Raw genomic sequence first — 26,719 nt, 5'->3', positions numbered from 1 at the left:
GAGAAACCGAGTCCGCAGAATTCTGAAAATTTTTAACTGAGTGAATATTTGCCTCAACTACTTTTAAAAATCCTTCAAGCCTTGTTGCTTAGAGCTTATCTACGTTGATTTTCCGAAAGTACTCATCAAAAGCTATGCATGTCATTTTCTTTTAAATGTTAAGTTGGTGCATTAAAGATGTTGCATGCTCAGAGCCATTCTCATCTTATTTCAGCACTGCATTTACGGCATTTGACAAGCTTCAAGCCATTCGGCAGACATTTGAAGAAATCAACAAGGCAAGTGACAAAATATGAACATCTGTTTTGATCACATTTCAATTGGTGTAAGCATATGTAACAAGCGCCATTTCTTCTTAGAGAATGGATGCCTGAACATAGTGGGTGTTACTTCGAAGCGTCTTCTTTTCCATTGTTCTGTGTGGTTGTGATCATTCTGCCCTCCTGTCTGACATTTGCTGCTTTGTCTCTGAGTGCAGGCTCTGTGGTGCGAAACTACCCTTTTCGTACAAACTGACATCTGACCTCATCTAGAACATTCACCTTGCCCATTCTTTTGTAATGTATAATTGTTAGCCATCTGACGACTGCTGCTAATTCTGACTTAAAGGTGCACTGAAGAGGAATCTGAACTCGCCTTTTTACCGCGGGAACTCAATAATCTACACGTTCCGAGCATTCTTAGAAACTTCGACTTGTTGCCCTGTGTGGCCGATTTCTCTAATTAAATCGAATTAACGTCCAGCTCCCGCCTTTATTTTTTAATTCTGCCTCGTACGGTGGGCGGAGTCGACCAACGCATGGAGTGCCTTTCAGCCAGCTCCGTGGAGGCTTTGCTTTCGCTTTATGTTGTTTTTTAGGTTTCCGTGAATAAATAGTTTCATTCTCAGATAATATAGCCGCAAAATAAGCCCCGCAGAAATAAAAATACGCGCGGACTATTTGCTTCTGCGGATTAGTGCGTATTACTCCGCCGATGGCAGAGCGGCAAGCCGCCACGGGACTGGGTGAAAGGCACTCCGCGCATTGGTCGACTCCGCCCACCGTACGAGGGAGAATTAAAAAAAAAAAGGTGGGAGCCGGACATTAATTCGATTTAATTAGGGAAATCGGCCACACAGGTCAATAAATCGAAGTTTCTAAGAATGCTCAGAACGTGTAGATGGAGTTCCCGCGGCAAAAAGACGAGTTCAGATTCCTCTTCAGTGCACCTTTAATGTTCTATTGGCAACCTACAGAACGAAGTTTCTGACAAAACCTGCCATGGGGTAAGCGGCACTGCCTGAGTTGCGAAGGAAATCGTCATTAATCCACCAGATGGTGCTTTCTCAGAGTCCTTTATTGGGAAAGACAGAGATAACTGGACACTTTGCCCAAGCCTATCAAATAGCTGACAGTGGCAATAAATGTTTCATATTTCATGTGTCCCAAAGAAATCATCTAACAAAACTTTTGCACCACAGAATGGGGGTGTAAGAATTAAGATGGATGTCCACAAAATGCTGTCTGGTAAAGGATTACTGTATTTGGAAAACGAGCAGATGGTATCGGGAACCTTGAGACTTGTGGGCTGTCAGATTTTGCTTGAAGGCAGTGCTTGTACCGAATGCCTGCATGACAAATTCTATTGCAAATGGAAAGATTTTGTTGGGTACCTAACTGCATTCATACTTTCAATATCTTTTCTTCACACATTCACACTGTGAGTAGGTAATAAGCCAGCTTGCAGTGTGAGGCCATCGTTTGAAAGTTCAGCTTTTGGACATCCATCCAAGGCATGCCAGTGCATCAATGAACAGGGTGTCAAAGGTCAAAATGTGGGGCGACAGTTGTGATTTTCGGCCAGAACCGGAACCGCGTTATCGGATTATTCTTGCAATTGAGCCTCCAGTGATTCATGGACATGTCCAGTAAATTTTATCCTGGACAGTAGGAAATTAGAAGTTTTTAACTTACTGAAATGCTGGTGGCACACACACTACACTCAGTCTTCAAGACATGCCTATGGTCATCTGGAGCTAACTGGCGAGTGCATACCTTTGTTGCCAGCGCCATTTGTTATGCTTTCCAGTGCACATGAGCACTACTGCAGATGATACAGTGAAGTGCGTGCAAAAGCAGATTTCTAACAGGCAAAATAGTTATGCCTTTAATGGAAATTCTGAAAGTTTTTTGAAAACATGAAAACCAACCACCTAGGACAGCTGTCTTTCTGATACAAGACAGTGAACACATTATTTTAGTGCACTGTCTGGATGAAAATTGTGCAAGAAATTCCACCATATATTTATTTTTTGTAATTTTGGCTGTTTACCTACTAAAGACTAACTCAGGCAGCCTCACAGTGAACCCAAAGTGTCTGAAGGTGTCTGAGTTAAATATTTGCCTCTGAGTGAGGCAAGCACAAGTCTGCAATAAAGCATGACAGAACTGCATGACATAAATGAAAAACTGGGTAGGTTTTAGTGTGAAGGAGGTTTAATACAGCCTTTGAGCTTTGTAAAGAAAAGTGTCGGGCCACACATCAACATCAGCACATTTGAGCCACTGTGCTCGCGAGTCTATGGAAAGAATGTGCTCTTCAAATGAACATTGTGTTACATATTTTACAATGGTGTCTCCGCTTCTATTATACTGCATAAAACTAGGATTGAAGATCTGTTAGGTGCAACTCTGTTCCAAAGGTGACAAACCTAATGGTGTAGCATACTTTAAAAGGTTGAACAGGGACACTTCAGTAACTTCCAATTTGGGGATGATGTTCTCCTGCTAGGTAACTAAAGGTATCAATGGCAGTGGGTGTTTGGGGTCCTAGAAAAGTAGATTACAACAGGATGCTTAAAATTTAGTATGAAGATAGCTTCAATAATTTTCAGAAATCTGATGAAGGAACCACAGCTTATAATAAAGTAAGGTGTCAGAAGTAGTGATGGGGTACGTGGCATGCGTGGACTGTGAGAAAGGAGCTAGCAGGAAGCAAGACTTGATTGGAGTACATTTTGCAGGCACTCCCAACTCATGAATGCCAACTGTACCTCACTTCACTAGGAAATACATTATAACCTTAGAAAGAAAGCATATAACTGTGTGTGTCCTGCCTGTAGTCACCTGTGGTGCTGAAACTTCATGGCTTTTCAAAAGGCCCAGAATGCAGATAAGGACTGTGCAGCAAGCAATGGAAGGGAAATTAAAGCTGTAATGTTTGGAGACAAAAAGAGAGCAATGCAGTCTGAAGAGCAAGCGCAAGTTGATGACATTCCAGCTGAAGTGAAGAGAAAGAAATTGACTTTAGTAGGATATGTGATGTGCAGCGCTAACGACTGCTTGTTTCTAAGAGTGACAGTGTGAAGGTCAAAGAAATGGATATGTGGTGAAGGGCAGCAGAAACTTGGGAGAAGCAGTGAGTTTTCTTAGTCTTTTGGGATAAGGTAGCCATGGCTGTACCCATATTCAAGCCAATGCTACAGAGCCGGAGCAGCTAGTGTAGTGCACAGTGAGGTTATTAGTTTCCTCTTAAAACATAGTATATTAGCAAAACTTGTTAGTTGAGGCAGATTTACGACATAAACGAAGATTTTCAACGTTACAGGGTCATAGAAAAAGTTTCTTTGATTACAACGAGTTGTTTAGTCGCATCCGGTTCCAAGAAGCTTCAGTATATGACATCAGCTGCTCTAGTTACTGAGCAAAAAGCCACATAGTGAGCAGTGTGCAAGGTGCCGATGGTGAGTTTGTTTTATTTTCAATGTTTTTTGCACAGGAAGTTCAAAAAGGCCTGGGGGACTTTCTGTGGAACATGGATGACCTGTTTCCAGTCTTTCAGTATGTGGTGGTTCGGGCACGAATTCGCAACCTTGGCTCAGAAATTCATTTTGTGGATGATCTCATGGAGCGCCAATTCCAAAATGGCGAGCTTGGCATCATGTTCACCACTGTCAAGGTTAGTGACATGTGTAATATTTCGCTTCAAATAATACATTCTAGCCAAATTTGGGTAGTGTGGCAAACTGTGACTGGTTCTTGGCATGATATCAGTTGAGGTGAAGGATAATTAAGTGAGCTCACACAAGTATAATATGCTTACAAAATTATTGAATCAATTAATTTATTGATGCTGCAATCTCTATTGTTGGGATTATAGTGGATTGGGACAATAAAACAAGTGCATATATACAGAACAGGTATAAGGTTGAAGCAGTGGCAATAATGTCACCAGCAATATATTATAATTCGAAAATTATATGAAAGCATACAACAATAAAATAGTAACTTTGTTAGTGCAGTAACATGCATTTGTTAATATGTTGTGTGACCATCAGTGACAGCTATAATACTTCCACTTAAGGAAAGGGCTTGGAAAAAATAAATAAATAATGAACTACTTTTTTTTTAATCTTAGGTGCTTTTTGGTGCTGCAGTGCACATCAGTCACACATTCTTGTGCTCTGGCATTGCTAGCTTTAGACCACACATGGGTGGTAGTTGTGCAATCTTAAATGTGGTTGCTGCTTGGTCACTTATTATTGAGTACTTGTGTCCCCCTGTTTGGTACTATGGGGTGGTTTCAGAGCTTCTGTGGGATGCAACCTATGCAAATCATGGAATACGTTCATCAATTCTACATGCTTAAAATTGTTGTGATAGCTTGGGAGTACTCGTAGTGCTCAAAAATATTGTTACGCATTATATGGGACTTAATGCCTAAAAGTTGTACATGGGCTGTGAGAGGCTCTGGATTAATTTAGTGTGCACTGACATTACACAGCACGTAAGTGTTCTAGTATTTCTCCTCCATCTAAATGAAGCCACCATGACCAGGATTTGATCCCATATTCGTGGGCTCAGCCACTATGCCATTGCGAGTGGGTTCAAAAATGTTGTATTTGTGAGCAGTGTACTGTTCCTGGGTCATTTTGTGTTCTGACAAACGTATAGTGTTCTGATATGCTCAGGGCTAACTTGTAGGCACATGAAAAGCAGTCTGATTTTTAACTCTTTGCAGTCACGATACTTTGCACTGTTTATGGTTCTTGGGATCGAGACCATACTTCGAAGTTCAGACACCATGGCTGTGTACAAATGCTCAAAGCAACATTTATATGTGTCACTTTTCAGAGTGTTTCAATGCCTCAGCAATAATTTTGCTTTGTATGGAAGTACTCAAAGCTTTCTTCTGTGTGGAGGTTGGAATTCTTGCTGTTTTGTACAGGAAAACACTGTCTCTCTCCTGTTTTCTTTAGGTTTGGTTTTGTCATCAGGTTAATTGCCTTTGCCATCTTAAGTGGAGTGTTATTGATCTCCGTGCTAATGTTGTCTTCATTGTCACTAAACTTTCTTGAGCCTCTTGTGTGGCACACAAGCATTGTAATCATTACCATAATTTACAACTGTTCGGAAGTATACCAGCTGACTTCATGCTTTCTTCTGGGGGCAAAAGAACTGTAAAAAACTGACCTGGGAAGAGACTGGGAGAGAAGGCACTAGTATATTTCCAGCAAGAAAAACTGGAAAATCTGGAAGTGTCAAGTTTAACAAATGCAAAAAAGCTTAACAGGTGTTGCTCAACATGTGTTTGTTTTTTTGGTGTAAGATGGGACAAAACTACATCGCTGCAAAGGGTTAATGCAGGGCAGGTTTTTAGTCATATGCCATTGCCATCTCTTTTGGGATCTCTCTGTTTTCTGTGCAGTCTTTCACTGGTCACTGAGGGCAGACTTGTTGGCTGGTTTGTATGTGAGCTTTTTTAGTGCGTTGCTTGGGGTTTTGTTTCAGTATCACTGAATTGAGGTGGTCAGTTGCATTTGTGCAATGGTTTCTTGTGTGTGTGCAGGTACAGGTGTGCAATCCATCTCGTTCTCTTTTCAGGCATGCTATTTCCAGATACGTACTGAGAAACTGATTCAGACTTAGGTGCGCAGAACACCTGCCTTTCCTACTGGACTGACGTTGCATCCCTTCCTCAGCTCTGTGCAGATTTGGTTATATTTGGCAGCAGTTAAAATTTAGGTTATAAATTGTTTTTGCACCTTTTTTTCCCTCCATAAGTTCTCTGTTTATGAAATTGATAATACTTTACCTGTTTCGTGCTGACTTTCCTTATTTGTAAGCACGTACTGTTGTGTTGGCGGCTATACTATAAGTGCAGACTATTTACTTGCCTGTGTATATGGCTGTTGTACATGTGGCTATGTTTTATTAGTGTTTACTGGGTTTTGTTACACATCCTGGCCAGTGTTGTTGATGAGAGTTTTTACGAATATTAGCAAGAATTCTTTTTATAACTTAGTTAGGTTGCTGGTGCAGGTCAGTTAGCATTTGAGATTATATCTAGCTCTTCTTTATGGTTGTTTGCTGCATTTACCACCTATCAGTACCTGGAACCACACTGTCCTTTTTTTTCCTTGAATACATGCTCATAATAATTTGAAAAAGAGCAAAGTGGTTAGTTTAGAAGGGTTGCACAAAAGGCACTTCGTTGTCTGTGAAAGCATGCCGACTCTTTGGAATGCTGCTTTTAAGCTTTTTGCTTGTTTAGTGCATGTATGTGTTAAGTACAAAGCTAGTCATAAACTTACTGTTTATTCACTTCGTACTCATTGGAAATGACAGCTGGCAACTGTGGGAAGTATCTCAGGATTTACCTTGCATAATAGTAGACTCAGTTTCAGAGAAATTGAAATGCCTTATTAGTGCCTTAAATGCGATACTGTCTCGTACTGCGTTTGAGGAGCCTGTTTGCTCATGTTGTTGTTTTGGTAATGGAAAGAAATGTTTCAGGTGCTGTTTTAGAATGCGTGAGTTATCCTAGGAAATTGACTGCTCATTGTATGCAGATTAAAAGCACAGAACTTGTCTTTGTTTGTTACTGCTGGTGTTGTTTTCGTTTGTCGTCTGATGATTATTGAGTATAAATAATGTAGAATATGTCAGAGCTTCAGGTCATATTGTTGTGAGCTGCGCAAAAGAAAAATGATGTCCTACTATATTTTTATACATATAGAAAATGCTCAAGGCTTAAATAAGCCGCAGTGTGACCACCAGTTTCAGCGGCATCCAGGTTAGTGTGTGTACCGTTGGCCATTAGCAGGGTGTACACAAGTGCATCCTCTTGTGAGTGCTATCGGCCATTGTCAGTAGTTGTGTTCTTGTGCTCTTAAATACTTTGTGTACTTTCTTCTTAGCACAGAGAATGTACCAAGATAGCAAAAATTATCGGAAAATTACAGGTTTGGATTTTTTTTCACATAGTCTGCAAATTCATAACTGCAATGTTTTTTGTTGTCAACAGTTTTGTTGTATTTCGTTATTTACCATTGTTTGTTGCTCCAGTAGATGAGCAGCAAAGATTTCTGTGACTGTTTCTTTTTTTTTTCAATAAAGTGGCCTATATTTAAACCGCTTACTAGTTGCTTGAAATGTTGTGTAAATTGACTGTCACAACATATTGATTGCTTGCCCTCAGTAATTTACTTCCCTTCTAATAAGGATTAAATTTTTTATGAAAGTAAAAAAATCTCTGCCAGTGGAGTCTATGAAGCAGTGCCTATTGTGGTTAGTACATTTATACCATAGTGTTTCTAATGATGCCTCTTGCATTTTGAAAATGTTGCTTAGTAGATCATTATTTTTGTTGCCATTGAGATTGTTCATGTAAAATTTAGCTGTCTAGTTGATGATAGTTGTTGCTTCTCATTTTGCATAATTTATGGCAACTGCTATGCAACATCTTTTTTAGACATTGTTTATGGCAGTCAGGGTTTCTTTCTGTGCATTTTCATGTGTGAGTGCTGCTCGTACTCATTATTTTTTGGGGGCCTGCTAGTGACCTGTAAAAGAATCAGCTCTTTTGTCTGAAAGGTAAAAGCAGGCCTCTCAACTTTTTGGAAATGGTTTGCTAAAGCACAATGCTTGGACAGTTTGCAGTCATGTCCATCTATTGCAAGCTTGCCAGTGAAAATCATTACTTGACAAGAGCGCGAACACAGTGTGTCTTTCTGCCTATTATGTTCAATTGCTAAAACAGGAAAGGAAGTGTTTGTTGTCTGAGAGCCGTGACTTCACATTAAACTGAGTTGTATGCATAGACGTGCACAGAGAAGGAGTGCAAGAAGGCAGTTCCCCCTCAGTAAACATGGGGAAGGGGGGCGCAAATTTTGTACCACATTGTTACCTGCTACCCGGAAGACATGAACGGGCGCTACCATGAGCTTTGGTCACCCCTTTGTGGAGAGACCTGTACATGCCTATGGCTGTATGTACTACATTACCTGTGCACGCTTATGCGAATTACAATATGCACGTAAAACAAGCATGCGGCTTTATCAATTTTGTTTTGTGACAGACTTTATGGGGGCTGTTTATTGCTGGCCTAGATGTTCTGCTCTGTATGCATTCTGGTCAGGAACCAAATTGTCACTGGGGAGTGCATACTATTACGCTTTGAAAAAAAGAAAAAAGCTGTGCAGTTCTGTGCATTTTGACAAGCAGGGTGCCCATATAAATAGGCCAAGACTTAAAGTATGGAGCAGGTCATCTCATGCAGACCAAAGTAAGAGGCCTGTTGATACATCTGCCTGCATTCCAGTTGTTGACTGCTTACGCAAATCGTCGATCAACTAATAGTCTTTTTACTCAATTGATGCTGTTGAAAATCTTAATTGGGTAGCTTTAGACCATCACAGCAGCTGCCCCTAAGGACTTCATTATGTTTGTAATTTTTCTGCACTTCAACTAAAGCAGTAAAATGTTGGTGGAGTGTGAGACTGCATGTAATGTTGCACTTACTAAGGCTGCACTTGACATGATACTCGTGAGCTTCATGCAGTGTCCAGGATAGGGGCTTAGAGCGGATTACTTATGCCCTGTGTGCTTTCTTCTGGAGCCTGTTAGAAAAACCAATTCTAGGATTTTGCGGAAATTGTGCTAATTTTCTGAAAAAGCATTTTCAACAATCTTGAAAAATTTAATCAGTTTTGTTCAAGTCGTAGCCCGAAAACATTGCGCTGGCGTCTAAAATTTCAGTTAAAATGGAACACCGTAGCTTTTCTGTCTTTCCCTATGTATGGAAAATATGTGAGCTCTATCACTGTGCAGGGGATTTTTAAGGAGTTGTACCTCACTGTGCTACTGTTAATTTTTCTATGTTATTGAAAACTAGCTGCTTGTAGGCTATTTGTCATTTGCTAGAGGCTGTTTAACTTTTGTCGGGGAACAATAGTGCAGAAAATTTAAACGTTTTTTGTGGTTGTTATTGGGGTCTTTAATTATTTTGCTGCTATGAGGGCACGGATATGTCTAAGAATTGGTATTTTTATTTTACAACTGTACATGCATGAAGCATAATGAAATAAATATATCTAGTTCACTTTGCTTGAGATTCCATTGTCACAAATGAGGTGCCATGCATGTAATGTTTATAGCATAACACCACCTTTTGGATCATGATGGAAATTCTTTATTGGTTACGCAGCAAATAAAATGGTCTATTTGGTCAAAATTTTCTGTTTTCGTTTTTATTTTTTATCATGATTTTCGGGCCTTCATCTATCTCTTGATGGGATATTATGGTGAAATATACTGTATAAATTTAGTGAATGAAGTTTTTTTTCATGTGCAGTCGTAGAGAACTGTGAGCAGAACCAGACTGCCGGCAGCTACAGACGCCTCCACGTTTGAAACCCTGAGTGATCTGGGATATCCAGTTGAAAAATGATTTTGTGTTTCTCCTGAGCGTAGATAGAAGCAATTTGCATGTTTAATGCCAACTGCAAAAGGGCTATAGCTTTTTAAAAATGACATTTACATTAGGATCATGTTCGCACAACAAGCAGCCACAAGCAGCTCTCAGCCCCTGAAAAAAAAAGCCTACAGAATTCATGATGGCAAAACAGAGATAGCTGGAACAACATCCAGCCTTAAAAAAAACATGCTCATGGATGCCCAGGATCCCAAGATGATTTTGAGTATTTTACTTTGTTTTTGCAGCAGATGTAGGGCAAAAAACTTCAGAGCTCATTTCTGCTGTCTCTCATCCTTTTGCCTTTTATTAATGAGTGAAAAAGAGTGATTGCTTGGTGCACTCCTGATACATTGATGGGTGCAATACGTTTTTTTCATGCACACTTTTAGTAGTTCTTGAAATCCATTTTTGTAAAAGCAGCTTTAAAGTATATGTGTATGCTGAAGTTAAGCATTTGTTTTTAGTGGCCGGTGCACAGAATTCTTTCATGACAAAAACTAGTTCGTTGTTAAAGATTTTCTCGTTACCTAAACGCGAAGCTAATCACTAGACTAAATTATAGACTAAATTATAAGCTCAAGAATTTTTATTTACCTATATTTACAATGTTCTTTACAAATACTGCCATCTCAACTGTGAGGCATTGCAGATGGGCAGCGTAAAAAACAAACAAGCAGAAATGCAAGGATACACTCAATTAACAAGATATACAAGACAAGGCTAAATAACAAATGAAAAGCAGAAATATTAGCTTGTCACATGTGTATGCAGTTGGTCAGCAAATGATTTGCTGGCAGGTTTCGCTAGCATCTATTCAGCTCATTCCACAGATCGACTGTGGAAGAAAAAATGGAATGTTTGAAATTGTTCATGTGTTTATTCAGTGGGTTTAAAGGGTTAGTGCGCCGAGTAATGCATGCGGTAGAGGAAATTAATGAGAAGGGTGTTGCGTTTGTGGTGTTTGAATGTACAGTATTATGCAGAGTGATGAGGCATTCACACGTATGCCTATGCATCAATGACCTTAGTAATAAGTCTCCAGCATGTGATGCAGCCGAAAAATGGCAGTCATACTTCTGGTATATGAATCTGATTGCTTTTTTCTGAAAGACTTTAAAGCTACAAATGTCACAGGAAGAATAAGGTGACCAGACTATGGACGCACACTTGAGTACGGGCCGCACTGAAGTTTAGTGCGCTGTTAGTTGGCATTCGTTTGTCGAGTTTTTTAGTATGCTGGTTAAGTAGACGAGCTTTGGAGCAGATCAGATCAACATGCTGGTGCCGTTTGAGGTTAGTTGTGAAGGTGATGCCTAGGTAACAAAACCTGTTTATGTGCTCAACGTGTCGACCATTATTATTGTAGGTGTATTACAAAGGAAACTTCTTGCATTAAAATGAAACTAAGCCCTGTCTACTTTCAAATAAAACCATGCACAGCGTGCTGTGGAAGCCAGTGTGCGGAAGCCTGTGTCCCAGCGCATTTTCGTTAGCTCCGCCTTGCACAGCAATAAGGCGCGAGTATCGCAAGTAAAGCCTTGTTTGTGAAAGTCATAGGAACGATTTTCTGAAAGTTAATTTTCATTTGCCAGATTTCACTCCGTTCACGCGACAAAAAACCTTGTTTTTAGTAGCAGTTGGTCCTGGACATTAGAGATGTTGCAGTAGAGAACACAATCATCGGCAACATATAAAAGGAGTTTAACTGAAGTTTTAACAACGCTGGTTATGTCATTAATGTAGATAATAAAAAGAAGCAGACTCAACACTGAGCATTTGGGCACACCTGATGAAACTTTAGCTGAAGATGTGTGAACATTGCTTAATGTTACGAATTGGGATCTCAAAGTTAGTCAGTTATCCACCTAAGAAGTTTTGGGTTCCTAATGACTGAGCAGTTTAAGGAAAAGCTTTTTATGGCATACTGTGTCAAATTATTTTGCATAGCCAATAAAGATGGTGTCTAGCTGACCATGGTTTGTGTTGTTATTGCTCGGTTTAGCAATACAGGATGCCGCGGAACATGGCCCATTGTTACCAACTGCTGCTTTTTTAATGATGAAGACTTTTACCACAGCCATGCTTTCCAAGCCACCATTCATCATGCAGTCATAGTTAGCCTATTTACTGTTTGGCTGTGCTAAAACTCACTAATTTCTGTATTGCACAGAATGAGGCATTGTGAATGCACTAACATTAAAACTTGGGCATGTTCTACTTAACCCTGGAATGACAATATTATTCAGTTATTGTAACAGCTAGCTTAGATCTGGTTGCGTTTCTATGTTCGTAACAAATTGCATTGCAGTGATAACAAAAGTAGTTTTAGTAACTGCCACATACCCCCCTTAAGAGTGGATGTGGGATTCAGAGGTGAACCTTTCTATTTTTAACATAAAGTAATGAAATCTGGCACCCTTTCTGAGATGTTCACAGATTAAGTGCAAAACTTCACAGATATATCTTCCGTAGTTTTGGCATTATAAATTTTTATGAGCTTCAGTGCTATACCAAACTTGCACAAAGCCTGACATGACAACAAAACATGGTAGGAGCCTGCAGTCACTCATAAATTTTAGCCAAAGGAATGGTTCATGCAGTGACATTCTCCAAATATTTTTATCTGCCAGATTTTTTTTCAGAAAATTATATCCGTGCTTACAATACGCACTCATTATTGTAATGTCAGTCCGAAGTAGTTGCAGAGTAAAAAAATAAAATATTTAAAAAAAGTAGGAATGCCACTGCAATAAGAATTTGTCAAGGAACACAATGCAACAAAGCACATGAAAATCTGTGAAACCATTTTAATGCGACGCTTTATGCAAGCAGGGAAGTCGGGCCAAAAACGCCTTTGAGAAAACTTTGCACTGAAGTTGCCCAGTCAAAAAGAAAACATTGGAAATTTCAATTGGCTTTTTCAATTCGTTCCATTTGTGTTTTTATCCGCCCGTCCAATTGGGCCCAACTGGATCCAATTGAATCAACCAATTGGACCCATTAGCCCTAGGCCAGAAAATCCACAGAAAATATTCACAAAATATTCACAAAATGTACCTTACCATTAAGGTGCGCAAAATACACAATAAGTGATATATTTCTACAACATAACACATTATTAATGCACAAAAGGAAATCTGATTTGCGAGGACTGCATGGAGACACTCTGCCTGCATGGTGCCAGTCGATATTTTTACATGAGAATTAAAAATAACAAGCTTTTGTGGAAACCAAGGCCAACAGACGCGTATACATCACACACAGTAAACGGTGCGCACTCGGGCACTAATAACATATGTAAGCTCAATATGTACATCCAGAGAATACACTTCCACTCCAGCTTATACAGTATTGTGCATCTTTATCGTGAAGACTTCAAAACATTTTCTTGCCTCAACAGCTGGCTCGTTTGCAGTAAAACTGTGCACAGGGCTTGCGTGCTGTGGTAACTTTTGTCTATTGCAAGGTTTACAGCGATACTTGATTCAGCCGCAAATGATGCAACTCTGTAATAGTTTGCGCTGACATCGATGAACTGAAAGCTGCCAGCGCCGGATTGCCGCGAAGGGCGGCAGTGGCGCCATCAAAGGACCTGCGCAGCTTGTAATGCTGACTTCGGCACCACGAACACCCTTCCGCGAGAACCTAAAGTTGCCGGCTTTCGGTTCGGCGGTTTCAAGGCACACAATTACGGGTTTGCATCATGTGCGGCTGAACCAGGTAAGTACTGTTGACAAACTTACTACGAGACAAAAGTTACCACAATACCCAAGTTCTGTGTACAGTTTCAGCATAAACGAGCCAGCGGTTGAGGCGAGAAAATTTTTAAAAGTCTTCACAATAAAGATGCACAATACTGTATACCCCATTTACGAGGCTCCTCATGCTTGACCCGGCCAGTGGCACTTGCCCACCGAGCACAGTTATTTAATTTTGACCACAATCACAGTGCACATGATGAATTTAACTCAGTAAGTTAAGTTGCTGATTGCTCTTATTATAAGAACTGTATTAGTTATGCCTTGTTTGTCGAATATGCAAATGTTCACATGGATGCATTGGGTGCAGCTGGAAACTCAATTTGTGCAATTGGAACCAGTTGGAAATCCAATTGGTACCAATTGTGCTGACTGGATGTATAAGCAGCCACTTTTTGCTACCTATGGTCATAAAAACATTTTTTTTAGTCGCTTTCTGGGCTGTGTCCACAGAAAATTCGTTGAGATCTGATTAAAAAGACCTTATAAATGACCTTATAGATGATGGTTTCTAAAATTTCTACTTTTTGCAAAATGTTTTGGTTTCTTCCGAACTTGGTCGCAGCCAGGTGGGTGTGCGTCGCTGGCATGCGCTCAAGAAGGGAAAGCGCGCATGAATTTTCCCTGTGCGTTTGGCTCGGGTGCGCATGAATCTGCGAACACGGACTATTTTTAACAACGGACTACTTTTTTGTCATGGAGGAATTGTGGGTGGAGGTGCTGAATGTTGGCGGAGCTTCACCAGCGTTGGTTTACTCGCATCTACAATTAAAGAAGCATACACACCTAGTTTTGGTGTACAATGTTGCGGAAGACACTCTATACATGATATTCGCCTACGACTGCGAAATAATTTATTATAGAATTTTTCTGTAGTGCTGTTTCGGTTTCAACAGCCAAACATTGGCTGTGACGTCAAAGTGTGGTGATATGTCATGTGAGGCATGGAAAAATGCCGATATAATTGCTGCTTGTTCGTTATAATTCACTGCAGTGCTGAAGCCAGCCTTCCTCAAGAGCCGGAATGACAACGAATGTAGCAGCAGCGATTGCAATTCTTCATGCCTCACATGATCGATAACCATGATGACCTCACTTCGACGTCACAGTCGTCAGTTGGCTGTTGAAACCGGAACAGCACGAGAAAGAAATTAGATTATAAATTATATAGCGGTAACCCATGCATAGTAATGCCTTACACACATTACAAACAAGAAAACACAATGCAAAAGTTGGGTGTCTATACTCCTTTAACTCAAGAACGAAGCGGCAAATACCCCTCAAAGGAGCCCCTCTAACCAATGAAGTCGACCGATTCCCCCCTTCACCGATTATCCCCCCCTCCTCCTTTACTGATCCCTGGACCTGCTAAATCTCACGAGTTTGCAGATGAATGCATGGTAATAACTATAGCGAACTAGAATATTAAGGCGAAAGCCTTTAATGGCTCATACTCGCGGCCATGACTCTGTCCGTCCAGTACATCTGAAGTGGAAGTTGCAACTAGTCATTACTTGTCACAAGTCATGAGTAACTAATTATTAACCAGTCATCAACTAATAAGTCATGACTAGTCATTAGCCGGTCATGACTACTTAGTCATGTCGGACATAATTTTTCAATAAAGAACACGGCCGCAAAACGGAGCCGACGGAGCCTCGAGACGTGACTACACGGAGAAAGACACCAGTGTTTTGGATGCGTTTTTATGCGAAGCATATTACTAGAGCTACACTACAGCCCGTCGAGCGCGGCGGTGGAGCTACCATTGACCTTTAGCGTGACCACGTGACACCACGTGACAACATGACGTCACAGCAGAGGAGAGATGGGCTGCCGGCTCGCGCGGTCGGCCGCGGCGGTGGAGGCTCCACATCAGAGGCGCGGCGGCTGACCACGTGACAACATGACGTCACAGCAGAGGAGAGATGGGCTGCCGGCTCGCGCGGTTGGCCGCGGCGGTGGAGCTCCACATCAGAGGCGCTGCAGCTGACCACGTGACGCTACAGCAGCGGTATAAAGCTGAGCTTGCCTCGCTCTCCGAGCACTTACGAGGCGGCCAGGTGTTGGGATGCCGCCTAGAAGCAGGGCTGATTTGAACGAGAAGCGAAAGCTTCAGCGTGCCACAGAGACCGATGAAGAGCGGGATGAACGTCAACCAAGGAAAGCCATGTATTACCAAGCCTAGCCATCAATATGCTTCGCATCTACCTTAGTACAGTCTTTGTCAAAAGTAACCAGGCTGCACGTTTTTCTTTCCAGTCGTATAATAAAGCTATTATGCCAGCCCTCAAGCTCTAAATCTCTGTTTGGTAAGAATAACCCCTGTTCTCACGTTCAAAGCACTTCTTGATCTTTAGGGAAGCCGTGCAGGCTCTGTAATACGAATGAGAAGCAAACCGTGCAGCCTGGTTACATTTGACAAAGGCTGTACATGAGTAACGGCGTGGAATTCACCTACGCCAGCTGAAAATTTTAGAATTGAATTTTTTTTCTTGTCATTTCGGTTTTAAAGCGAAACGATGTCTGTGACGTCATAGACAATATGAGATTTCGTGAAGCATGCAAAAACTGCGATATATTCGATGCTTGTTATTTTTTTTTGTTTCCAACTCTTGGGTAAGCTTGCGTAAAAGTTGATGTGAATTAAAACAAAGAATGCAGTTTTTGCATGGAGGAAGAGTTTTTGTATGCTTCACGTGACCTGAACGCGTCTTTTTACGTCACAGCCGTCGTTTGGCGTTGGCGTTGAAACCGAAACAGCATGAGAAACAAAAATTCAATTATGAATTATATACTGCTTGTTGTAGCAGTCCGTATGGTTATTTATGCTTTTAAATGTGCTGTGCATTATTCTAAATGGAGAAAACAGAACTAAAAATTGGTGTTCTACGAGGCAGACACATGGTGCAGACGCTGCGACACTGCAATCTCAAAATATTTAAATGCGCTTCTTCATTGCTGTTTTACGCCAGTGAGGGATGTCTAGTAAAAAGTTATTTTAGTTTAAAATTCAGTAAAAACTAAAATTCTCCGATATTTCTTCGTATATTAGCTCTATGATTTCTTCGTAACTAGCGCCATCACAAGTTTACTGCGGGATGTTCCTCGTGGGAGAGGGGGCCTTGCCGGTGCACGACTTCGTCTGCCTATTCGCCTCGTCCGCGCAGCGCTTATTTACGATTTTACTGCCGTGTAATGCGGCACGTTACCTTAATAGCTGTACTATGACGATTGGCGCATTGCATCGCTTGCCTGGCCCGTTTGAAGTTCACCTCCCCGCTTTCTGTTCATTAATTTCCTAACCTTTGACATGCTTTCTGCATGCCTCTCCGTTCACCTACTCCCGTCTCTATTTGCTTTTGCCCTGAGCATTGCGGAATCTCTCCAGACCGGAAACGGTAAGTGAAACTTGCATCCTTGCTGCAGACTCTTCGGGTTACTTCAACGCACTAGCGGTGTGAGAATGCGTTGCCGGCGTGCGCCTGTTTGCAGAGCTCGTCGTAGCCTTCGAGAAGGACGACGCGGGGTCACGTATTTTCTCTGCACCGAATCGCGCCCCCTGTATACTAGTTCCTGGAACTTTACAATTTTCAGCAACATTTAGTTTCTAGTCATGAAAACGTTGTGCACTACGAACGTGATTCGCGTTTAGTTTCTGGAAAAAAGGAGCGACAAGCATAGAGTAGCGTTGCGGAAGGTTGCGAACGTGACCGCCGTGCGCGACGCGAACTTTCTTCCTTATGTTTTTCGTTGGCTGACAAAGTGTGAAATTTAATTTTTTTTTCTTAGTTCATGTTCTTCCGTTTCTTTTTTTTTTTTTTCCTGCCGTATGCACGGGCGCTGTTCGGATGAAAACAACTTAGAGGAAAGTCGCTGTTATCTTAGAGTAGCAGTGTAGTTTCCAACCTAACAAAAAAGTAACCGAGGTTCGGTGACCATTTAAGGTCACTTTAGTGAAGGCGTAGTTTTTATGATGGTAATCAGAAAAGCTATATTTTTTTTGCTTGCCCTCTGTTGTAAAGCATTATTAGCGTATTGCTTCTTGTGTCGGGATGCATGCTGCTCACGTACTACGGCGGCCAGTTTAAATGCTGGCAAAGTGCAAAACACCTGTGTTATTAGGTCTCGACGCATTTAAAAATCCCAGGTGGTTCGAAACAGAAGCCTGCTCTATAAATGTGGCATGGAACCTTTGCTCGTTTGCAGTTCACTGCTCAAGTGATATTTTATTGCATAAACACATTGAATAAAATGCTCCACCTGGTTATCAAAAACCAGTGACCTTTTGTTGCAGCACAGGAGCATTGCATTGTTTTCGAGTGTGTGACTTGCTGCATTAATTTGTGGCGTACTTAACAAGCTATCGACGCTTTCTCATAGGAGTGCTGGTTGGCTGGTGTTATGCAGTTACCCATGCGAATTTAGAATTTAGCAACTGTTTACTGTCTGTCAGAGGATGGCGAATGTTTACAGCCATAATTCAACATTTAAGCTTTCTTTTGTCATTTGCTTCTAGGTGAATCTCAGTGCAATGAGTGGGGCCGCTGTGCCCAGACATGCGTTCAAGACTGGAGAAATAAATCACTAATTGTATGTGGGTGTGTCGAAGGCTTTCGCCTAGACTCCAACAGAGTTTCTTGTCTTCCGCTAGGTAAGCCACTCTTAACATCAGTATCCAGGTGCAACACTACTAAATTAAATCTTTTCTCCTGATTGAGGCCTTAGAAGAAAAAAAAATTTCTGCCTCTTTTGGACAGCTTTCAGGTGTCCATGTATTGGTGGAAGTAACCTTTGGCGTAGGCATCTGCAGTGGAGGCTCATGAGAAGGATGTTGGCAGTGCTCTTTCTCTTCTGTTTGTTTTGCACCCCTGTTAACCCTTTATAAAAGGGTTCTCGCTTGCATACAAATGGTAAAATTGCACTCAGAATGACTAGAAATTGAATGACATCACTCTCAACCCACTGCAGCAGTGGCCTAGTGGCCTGAGCATCCGCCTCGCATGCGGGAGGTGTGGGGTTCGATCCCCAGTGCCGCCGGGTGATACAATGGGTACAAGCTTTCCCCTGGTCTGGTGCTCGGCTTATTTAGGGTGAAATGCTTGGGAAACAGGTCTTGGACCCCACCTTGAGTAGAAGAAAAATACCTTGTGCCATGGCACTTTTTGGCCACATATGCCCTTGTGCCATAAAAATCCATAATCATCATTTCGACCACTGGTTTTTTAAAAAAAAGGGTATCATTTGTACCAATGATTCCGTAAAAAGACCTCAAATGTGGTACATATTCGTACCTTAGTCTTATCGACATATGAAAAAACTTGCATTAGAACTGAAGATTGCTTCAAGAAGTATTATAATGTAAAGGGCTCAAAAGCTCAATTAAAATTTTATATTTTCCACCATAATGACCCTTGTCAAACTGTGTAGCTACCCTTCTAAAAAAAAAAAAATACCAAGGACACCTATTAGCGAAAGATAAAACACATTTTTTCGTTTGGTTGATAGTTCAGTAGCATTCAGCATGCAAAAGTGTGGAGTGTGGGTGCACTGTTGTCAGTTTGACAGCACTGTGTTTCTTGCTGTCTTACAAAGGGTTTTAAGCAAAATTGTGCCTTCTTTAAAAGGGGAAGCATGGCACATCCTTGGCACCGGCTTTTCGGATGTGAAAATTGGGTGTGTTGTTGCTACTGCTCTAATGCAGCCAGTATTTTCTTGTAATCGCCTTGTAATCCTCCTGACCAGTCAAATTGGCTTAAGGAATGAGTAACTTGTGAAGCTGATAATAAACTTCCAGAGTGTTAACAATGAAGTAAGATTCATTAGCATGCTTTCAAGGTTACAGATGACGGTCAGGTAAACGTTACAGGTAACGTGTTTGTAGTGGTGTGTTTGAGACCGTCACAAGGCGGGCACAGCGGCCACTGCCTTATATTCATTGTCTTTGGGTACAAGAATAAATAAATGCGAGGACAAAATGACACTGTGGGCACATTTGTAGTGCATGCAGGTGGAGCCTTGCCTCAAGCTCGTGTGATAACATGACTGAGAGGAGGGTGCAGGAAGCCATAAATCCATGTATACTACTGCATGTATACTGCAGGCTTTCATGTATACATGTTGTTCAGCTAATAATAAATTATTTGGTGGTAGATAAATAGATGCGAGGACAAAATGACACTGTGGGCGCATTTGTAGTGCATGCAGGTGGAGCCTTGCGTCGAGCTCGTGTGATAACATGACTGAGAGGAGGGTGCAGGAAGCCATAAATCCATGTATGCTACTGCATGTATACTGCAGGCTTTCATGTATACATGTTGTTCAGCTAATAATAAATTATTTGGTGGTAGATAAATAGATGCGAGGACAAAATGACACTGTGGGCGCATTTGTAGTGCATGCAGGTGGAGCCTTGCGTCGAGCTCGTGTGATAACATGACTGAGAGGAGGGTGCAGGAAGCCATAAATCCGTGTGTACTACTGCATGTATACTGCAGGCTTTCATGTATACATGTTGTTCAGCTAATAACAAATTATTTGGTGGTAGACATATTTGCCTTCTTTCATATATTTCCGTGGTAGAAGTGCTGTGCCAATTACACTCAGCTGTGCCGTTGCATCGAACACATCTGCTACATATTGTAACGGATGGGAGCTTTATGATGAAATTGTGGCACCAAGGTAATTAATAATCCAAGAGCTAAAAGGAGCCGCAGTCAGTACCAGGTCATATTAGGTAGTACCTGATACAAAGGGCAAGGCTCCTGTGTTGTTTGCTTTGTAATGGGAGTGACAGGTCAAATCCAATCCTGCTTTGCTTTCGCACACTTTTCCTAACAATAAACCGTGGATATTTTTGCCGTGGACATCACACTGCTGATTAGGCCTCGCGTGATGTCCTATATCCTGTCAGAGTGGTCCCTGTCTGGTCGTGAACTTGGCCTCGATCTGGTCATGAACGTGGTCACGAGCGCAGCCTTGCCTGCCGGGAAGCCTGCCTCAGGACATTCTTGGTTTTTCCAACCAATGCACAGTTTGAAATGGACAGGGCATTGTGTGCATGCATTTATTTTACTGTGTGCAAAGAAACCATTTGCTCCCATTTTTCAGATCCATTAGCATCGTACCTATTGATAACTACTAATGCTGGCATTCAGCAGTCATTTGTGGAATCGAAGGGCAAGAGTCAATTTTTATACAATAGCAACACCCTGGCGGTTGCTGTGGACTTTCTCTTAAATGGCTCAAAGACAACTGTGTTTTGGAGTGACATAAACACGGATCAAATCAACGCTGGGGAAGTTGTAGCAGGAAGTGAGTATCTTGAGTATGTTGAGTCTGTATGTTAACCTTTTTTTTTTTTACAATTTGTGATAGTAATTTTCTTTAGGTCTACAATTTCTTTAAAAACATGTTCCATTTCTGTGCATGGCTTTCATGAATACTTTTTTTTTATGCACTTGCTGTGACAAGTGTAGTGAATGAAACAAAGCTCAACAGCCCTGCTTTTTTTTTTGTTTCTTTATATGATGTTCCTCTGGGGGGGGGTTAACATTTCCAGCCACTGTTGAACGCTGTAATTGTATTCTGCTCTGGTAGATTGCTGCTAGGCCACTTGATTCTTCAGTGTTATGTCTACTGCAGTTCTCCCTTCCGTTCTAACTCAAAACAGTGCACATTGGCTGTGGTATTAGGTTACCGAGCGCTGAGTTCATGGGTTTGCTATGGCAAGCCATACAGAGTGCAAAAATAGGGCAACTTGCTATTCCAGTCTCTGTTAAAAGAACCACAAGTGGATGAATTGATTCAGAAACCTCCACCGTGTTCTGCCTCAGTCATAGCCCATATCTTTTTCACAATGCCTGATGCAATACCTTCATTTCATGTTGCATTTAATACATTTATAGTGGGCCGCCGCGGTGGCTTAGTAGTTATGGCGCTTGGCTGCTGACCCGAAAGACATGGGTTCGATCCCGGCTGCGGCGGTCAAATTTCGATGGAGGCGAAATTCTAGAGGCTCGTGTACTGTGCGATGTCAGTGCATGTTAAAGAACCCCAGGTGGTTGAAATTTCCAGAGCCCTTCACTACGGCGTTCCTCATACCCTGAGTTGCTTTGGGACATTAAACCCCCTTAAAGGGAAACTGCATAGGTTTTAGATATCAAAGGGCTTAAGAGGGTCGAATGTGTGAAACTTGCAGGTAAAGCATGCGAAGTCTTTTTGGACTAGCGCTTGAAATAGTGAAGTTGTCGCCGATTAAAATCCGGACGCCCTTCAAGCTTTTCCACAGCGCACAACGCCAAGTGGGGGTGCATGATGACGTCATCGAAGGTATCTGTATACATTTCCAACGCGCAAACGCCTGCTTTGAAGGAAAAAAACGCCGCCGAAGGCAAGCCCTGCCTAGAGTTGTTTGGCAGCGTCTAACGAGTCAGGGCAGGGTGTGGCTGATGACAGCGATAATTTGAAACCCTACCTTCCGTGACGTCACACTGAACTTTTCTGCACACCTCCAGTGCATTGAGCAGAAGTGCAAAATTCAATCGTCGATTACGTCACTATTTCAAATGCTAGTGCAAAAACACTTGGCATGCTTTACCTACAGCCTGTATAGATTTGAATCCTTGAATATCGCGAAATTCTCAAAAAAGTGCTGCAGTTGCCCTTTTAAACGAAATGAATGCATTTGTAGTAGTTTAAAAAGAAAAAAGAAAGAAAAGGCCTGACCACAGAGCTAGGTGAAGTTGCTGAGGTGTCGTGCTACAGTAAAACCTCGTTAATTCAGGTTTCAAAGACTGGCTAAAATGCTCGAATTATCTAAGTCAAATTATCGAGTTTCAAAAAAAAAAAAGAAACAGGACAGTCAGCATCTCAGTAACCTTTGCTTGTGAAAACCTGGGCGATAAACTCTGAACGACGATTTCTTGCAATTCCGTCTCTCTTCTGTGTTTGAAGCAGAACTGCTTCAAAAATGGTAAAGGCCTTTTCGGCCTCATTCACGGTCTGACACTGCGGCAGTGGAGCCTCCTTTCACACGGCATTGTTACATGTGATGAGGCTGCACCCCACAAACTGGGCAGAGCACGTGATGAGTACACAGTGCGTAGTTACAGCTTAGCAAAGGAACCATGTGGATAAAACAGAGGGAAATGCGTTGTCGTAAGCGGCGATACACCATAACAAAAGGCCAGCAACGCATTAAAATTAGCGTCCGGAAGGGTGCATAGCTGCCCTTGGCTGTCTGGCCGATGCACGGCCAATAGCCATCTTCGCTGTGGGCTGGTGCGAAGCTTAGAAAAGCGAAACCGAAATTATGCGCCAGGTCTTCTTTTCTAAAACAGGTCGGGGTGTGCCTCCTTAACGTAGAGTTACTACATAAGTAAATAGAGTTGCGCGTTTGTTTTCCCTGTGCTGCGGGCATCTCTATTTATTTATTTATTTATTTATTGAAACCTCTGGTCCAGAGGCATTGAAGAAGTGAGTGGTTACAAAAAATACAAAGAAGAAATATATAGAAAAGAAAATGAGTATTACAGAAATTTTCTGCTATTTATACTATGTTAGCTAATGCGTTGTGAAAGTGCTGGTTGTCATTGATGTCGATGATTTCAGTGAAGGTGGTTCCATTCACGTGAAGCACGAGGCAAGAAGGACTGATATGCTGAAGGTGTTAAATGTTGAAATTCCAACCTTGTGGCGATGATCAGTGCGACTTGAAACGTAGTGGGAAGGAGCAATGAGTGTGTTCTGCAGAGTGGAATGATGGTACAATTAATGAAAAAGACTGAGACGAATTATTTTTATGTGGCATGCTGAAGGCTGTAAAGAGAGGCAAGTTTTCATGCTGGTTATGCTTGCGCCACAATTAAAGTTGGATAAAATAAAATGCGCGGCATTATTTTGGACCATCTCCAGCAAAGCAATTAGTTTTTCATGGTGGGGATCCTATACAGCTTTATATTCCAGTTTTGAGTGGTTTAGCATTTTGCAAAGCAATAATTTAATAGAAGGCGGGGTTTTCATAAAGTTTCGGCATACGTAGTCTTAACATGCGGTTAGCACTGTTAATAATGTACTTGCTGTGGTGCGACCCGGAGAGGTCTGCAGGAATGTGGACGCCCAGGTATTTATATGCAGTGACAGATTCTAAGGGGACGTTATTTAAGTACTACCTGGAAGGAATGTTAGTTTGTCCGGATACTCGCATAAGTTTACATTTGTCAGTGTTTAGGTCCATGAGGCAATCATTGCACCAAGTAGAAATATAGGGAAGATCGCTCTGAAAAAGGTTGGCATCATCGGGTGATTTTATTTCGCAAAGAACAAGTCATCAGCAAACAGATGAATGTTAGATCACATGGTTGAAAAGTATCCATGCATTGCGGAGAAGCCAACTCATTTTCATTGTTTAACACCAGACCGTTGCTGACAGTCCATTTGTACACCTACTGTTCTCGTGCTTTGCGGCATTTTTTTGTCACAGTGCACATGTTCACTGAAAACGATGTTTTCTTATCAATAACACGCAAGTCTATCAAGTGTTCCCAGATTGTTAAAAAAAAATGTTTGTGATTTGTGGTGTTTACTACAGGTGGCACCACCGATCCATCACATGGAGAGTATTTTGTTTGTAACTCATTGAGATAGGCCTTGGTGCAGCCGACACATTACTAGCAAGCTGTGTCTTTCAATGCAAGAGTAATTTGCCTAGAATAAAGCAAGTTCGGCAGCCAGAATCAAGCAGATTGAGCTTGCACTTGCTCTAATCACTGCACCAAGTCCACCTTCTGCATGCAAGAGTTGCGGCTTTCCCTTATAAATTGGATGCTTAGGCGAGCAATATGGTGTAGAAACGTGAAACTCTGGTACTATACACCCTAACATAAACCCTGGCATCCCCTTGCCTGTCATTGTGCGCACACGAGAGGTGGGGGTAAGTCTGCACTATCCGGGCTTGCGGAGGACAATTTAGAGGACTGCTTGTTACGCTGGTCGCACCTCGACTGTGATCCCTGTTGGTAGCCCATTTGAATTAAACACTTCGAACCCAGCTGTGTCCGAATTTATGAGCGTCTGACTCCATAGCCTTGCATGGGCATTGGCAGGGACCACACTGGCAGTCCTACTTATCTGGATTTCCGTACTAACGAGGCTCTAAGTAATGATATTTTACTGTATGCGTCTAAGTGCATCTTTAGTTGGAAGTAGTGTCCTTCTGATATCCCATTTGTTCTTTGGCATTGTTCCTTTGATTCTTTCATTTCTTTCCATTGCATTTCTCAACCATCAAGCCCGAAAGTAGGGCTGTCAACTGAAATTGTTTTGTGCTAACAGTGTTTCATATGAATATTGCATGCATGCCAAATTTTACTACAGCGCAAACAAAAGTAAAGAAAATCGTTTTGTTTGTTATATCCGTTTTTTTTTGTTTTTTTTCACTGAAATGGAGGGCAACTTGAAGAAATCTGGGCTGCATTAACTAACTTCAGAAATGATCAGTATTAATTGCTAGTGCTAACTGCTTTTGTTCTAAGCCCTCCTGCCCCCTCCCTTACCTTTTTTTTTTTTTGCTGCTACATTTTTGAAAATTTCTTAAGGCTTTTTCTGTATTATTTTTTTTTTTGTAGAGGTCATTTCAGATCTGCATATGCTTTACGTCGCTTACTCTTGACCAGTGTGCTACATGGGTGGGGAACTGTCTGTCATGGTTCAGGGCTGGAAAATGTGCGCTCCGTCGTGACGGGTGGTCTGGAGTCGGTGGAAGGCCTGGCCGTGGACTGGGTCACGTGCAATCTCTACTGGGTGGAGAGCAGGCACCAAGAAATAGAAGTTTCAAGGTGTGATGGTTCCATGCGGGCATCAGTTGTAGGCGATGTCCGCCACCCTAGAGGCTTAGCACTGGATCCGCGAGTTGGGTGAGTAGTATGCACTTAGTTTAATAACTGAAAGTGAGCACAGTACACGTTTTCATTTATGGATTATTTCAGTTCTTAGCAGTTGTTGTGCCTTTTCCGATGCAGATGCAGACACCCCCCTCTTTCCTTGCTTTAAGCTCTATTAGTATAATACTCTAGAGATGTTAGTAGAGTACTCAGCACACAGGCTTGACCTGAGCAGTCAAGCTTGAATTTGTCGGTTTTTGTCTTCTTTGCAAAATATCGAAGCAACTTAAAGAATGGCAAACAAGGAGTAAAATGTTACATTTTCAAACAAACCATTTTTGAAACCCAAGCTTTAGCTTCTTGTAACGATTTTTGGTAGCGGAATACATTTACTCAGTGAGAAAAATGAAAAAAAAAGTCTGTTTTGTCCCTATCCGTCTCCTGGCTGCCCTTTTCACAGCGGGGAGCATGGTGGCACGTTTTGAACCAAGAGCTGCCTGCTTCACAATGAATTCGCCTTTATTTGCTCGCCTTGTGTCATACAAAGAGTGCTATGTCAGGCTTTCACTGTGCTTCATTTCCTTTGCGCCAGCTGCCGCAGTGGCTCAGTGGTTATGGTACTCAGCTGCTGACCTGAAAGACACGGGTTCAAGCCCAACCACAGCAGTCACATTTTGATGAAGGCGAAATGCTATAGGCCCGTGTACTGTGAAGTGTCAGTGCGCATTAAAGAACCCCTGGTGGTCGAAATTTCCGGAGCCCTTCACTGCGGCGTCCCTTATAGCCTGAGTCACTTTGGGATGTCAAAATCCCCATAAACCAAGAACAGACATTTGAGGCAGCAATGAAACTCATTAAAATTAATAAAAAAAATACCAACACAATGTAGTTACTTTTTTTAACAAACGTTTTGATCCTATTGATGAAAAGCCCGAATGACTACTGTTTTAACACATGCAGGTAGTGAGTTCCAAAATGTTATTGCTGCAAACAAAAGGGTTTGCTTGCGATAATTAGTGTTAACTTCTGGAGGCAGCAAATTGTCACTCTGCGAAAATCTAGTTGGGGTACTGTGTTTGAGGCAATATGAGGGAAGTGCAGTAAGTACAATGCCTTCATTACAAGCATTGAATATGAGCGGAGCTAGTTTTTTAAGGAAGGTTATCAAGATTTCAGTATAAAGGAGCAGTTGAAGTAGTGAATGTAGAAAAGGTAAGTATTTGAATTGCACGATTTTGTGAGTGACGGGACCTTGAGGTATGAGTAGCATACGCTTTTCCCTCAGGAAGACGTGTAGTAAGTTAGGTGACTGTGTATGAATGAAAAATAAGTTACAAAAAG

The 26,719-nt window shown here is 41.7% G+C and overlaps 2 protein-coding genes across 8 annotated transcripts in view; both read left to right on the top strand.

Annotated features, from left to right (window-relative positions):
- The window catches only part of Als2 (Amyotrophic lateral sclerosis 2), a 66,878-nt gene extending 57,515 nt beyond the window's left edge, over positions 1 to 9,363 (top strand). For both annotated transcript variants that reach the window (XM_089579297.1, XM_089579298.1), the window contains 3 exons: positions 215 to 278; positions 3,760 to 3,939; positions 5,865 to 9,363. In XM_089579297.1, the coding sequence (XP_089435423.1) occupies positions 215 to 278; positions 3,760 to 3,939; positions 5,865 to 5,909 (289 nt within the window). In that variant the 3' untranslated portion in view covers positions 5,910 to 9,363. The remainder of the gene's footprint in view (positions 1 to 214; positions 279 to 3,759; positions 3,940 to 5,864) is intronic.
- Positions 9,364 to 16,580: 7,217 nt separating this feature from the next.
- LOC149350287 (low-density lipoprotein receptor-related protein-like) overlaps positions 16,581 to 26,719 on the top strand; it is a 64,232-nt gene continuing 54,093 nt past the window's right edge. For 4 of the 6 annotated variants that reach the window (XM_089579293.1, XM_089579290.1, XM_089579288.1 and 1 more), the window contains exons 1-4: positions 16,582 to 16,897; positions 18,016 to 18,150; positions 20,607 to 20,810; positions 25,210 to 25,411. In XM_089579293.1, the coding sequence (XP_089435419.1) occupies positions 16,810 to 16,897; positions 18,016 to 18,150; positions 20,607 to 20,810; positions 25,210 to 25,411 (629 nt within the window). In that variant the 5' untranslated portion in view covers positions 16,582 to 16,809. Of the gene's footprint in view, positions 16,898 to 18,015; positions 18,151 to 20,606; positions 20,811 to 25,209; positions 25,412 to 26,719 lie in introns of all 6 variants that reach the window. The other 2 variants (XM_089579294.1, XM_089579291.1) reach the window with 2 other exon arrangements.

Source organism: Amblyomma mixtum, chromosome 3 (assembly GCF_055824585.1).
Source record: "Amblyomma mixtum isolate Tamu chromosome 3, ASM5582458v1, whole genome shotgun sequence".
Classification (NCBI taxonomy): domain Eukaryota; kingdom Metazoa; phylum Arthropoda; class Arachnida; order Ixodida; family Ixodidae; genus Amblyomma; species Amblyomma mixtum.
This window is presented reverse-complemented; position numbering and strand designations above follow the sequence as displayed.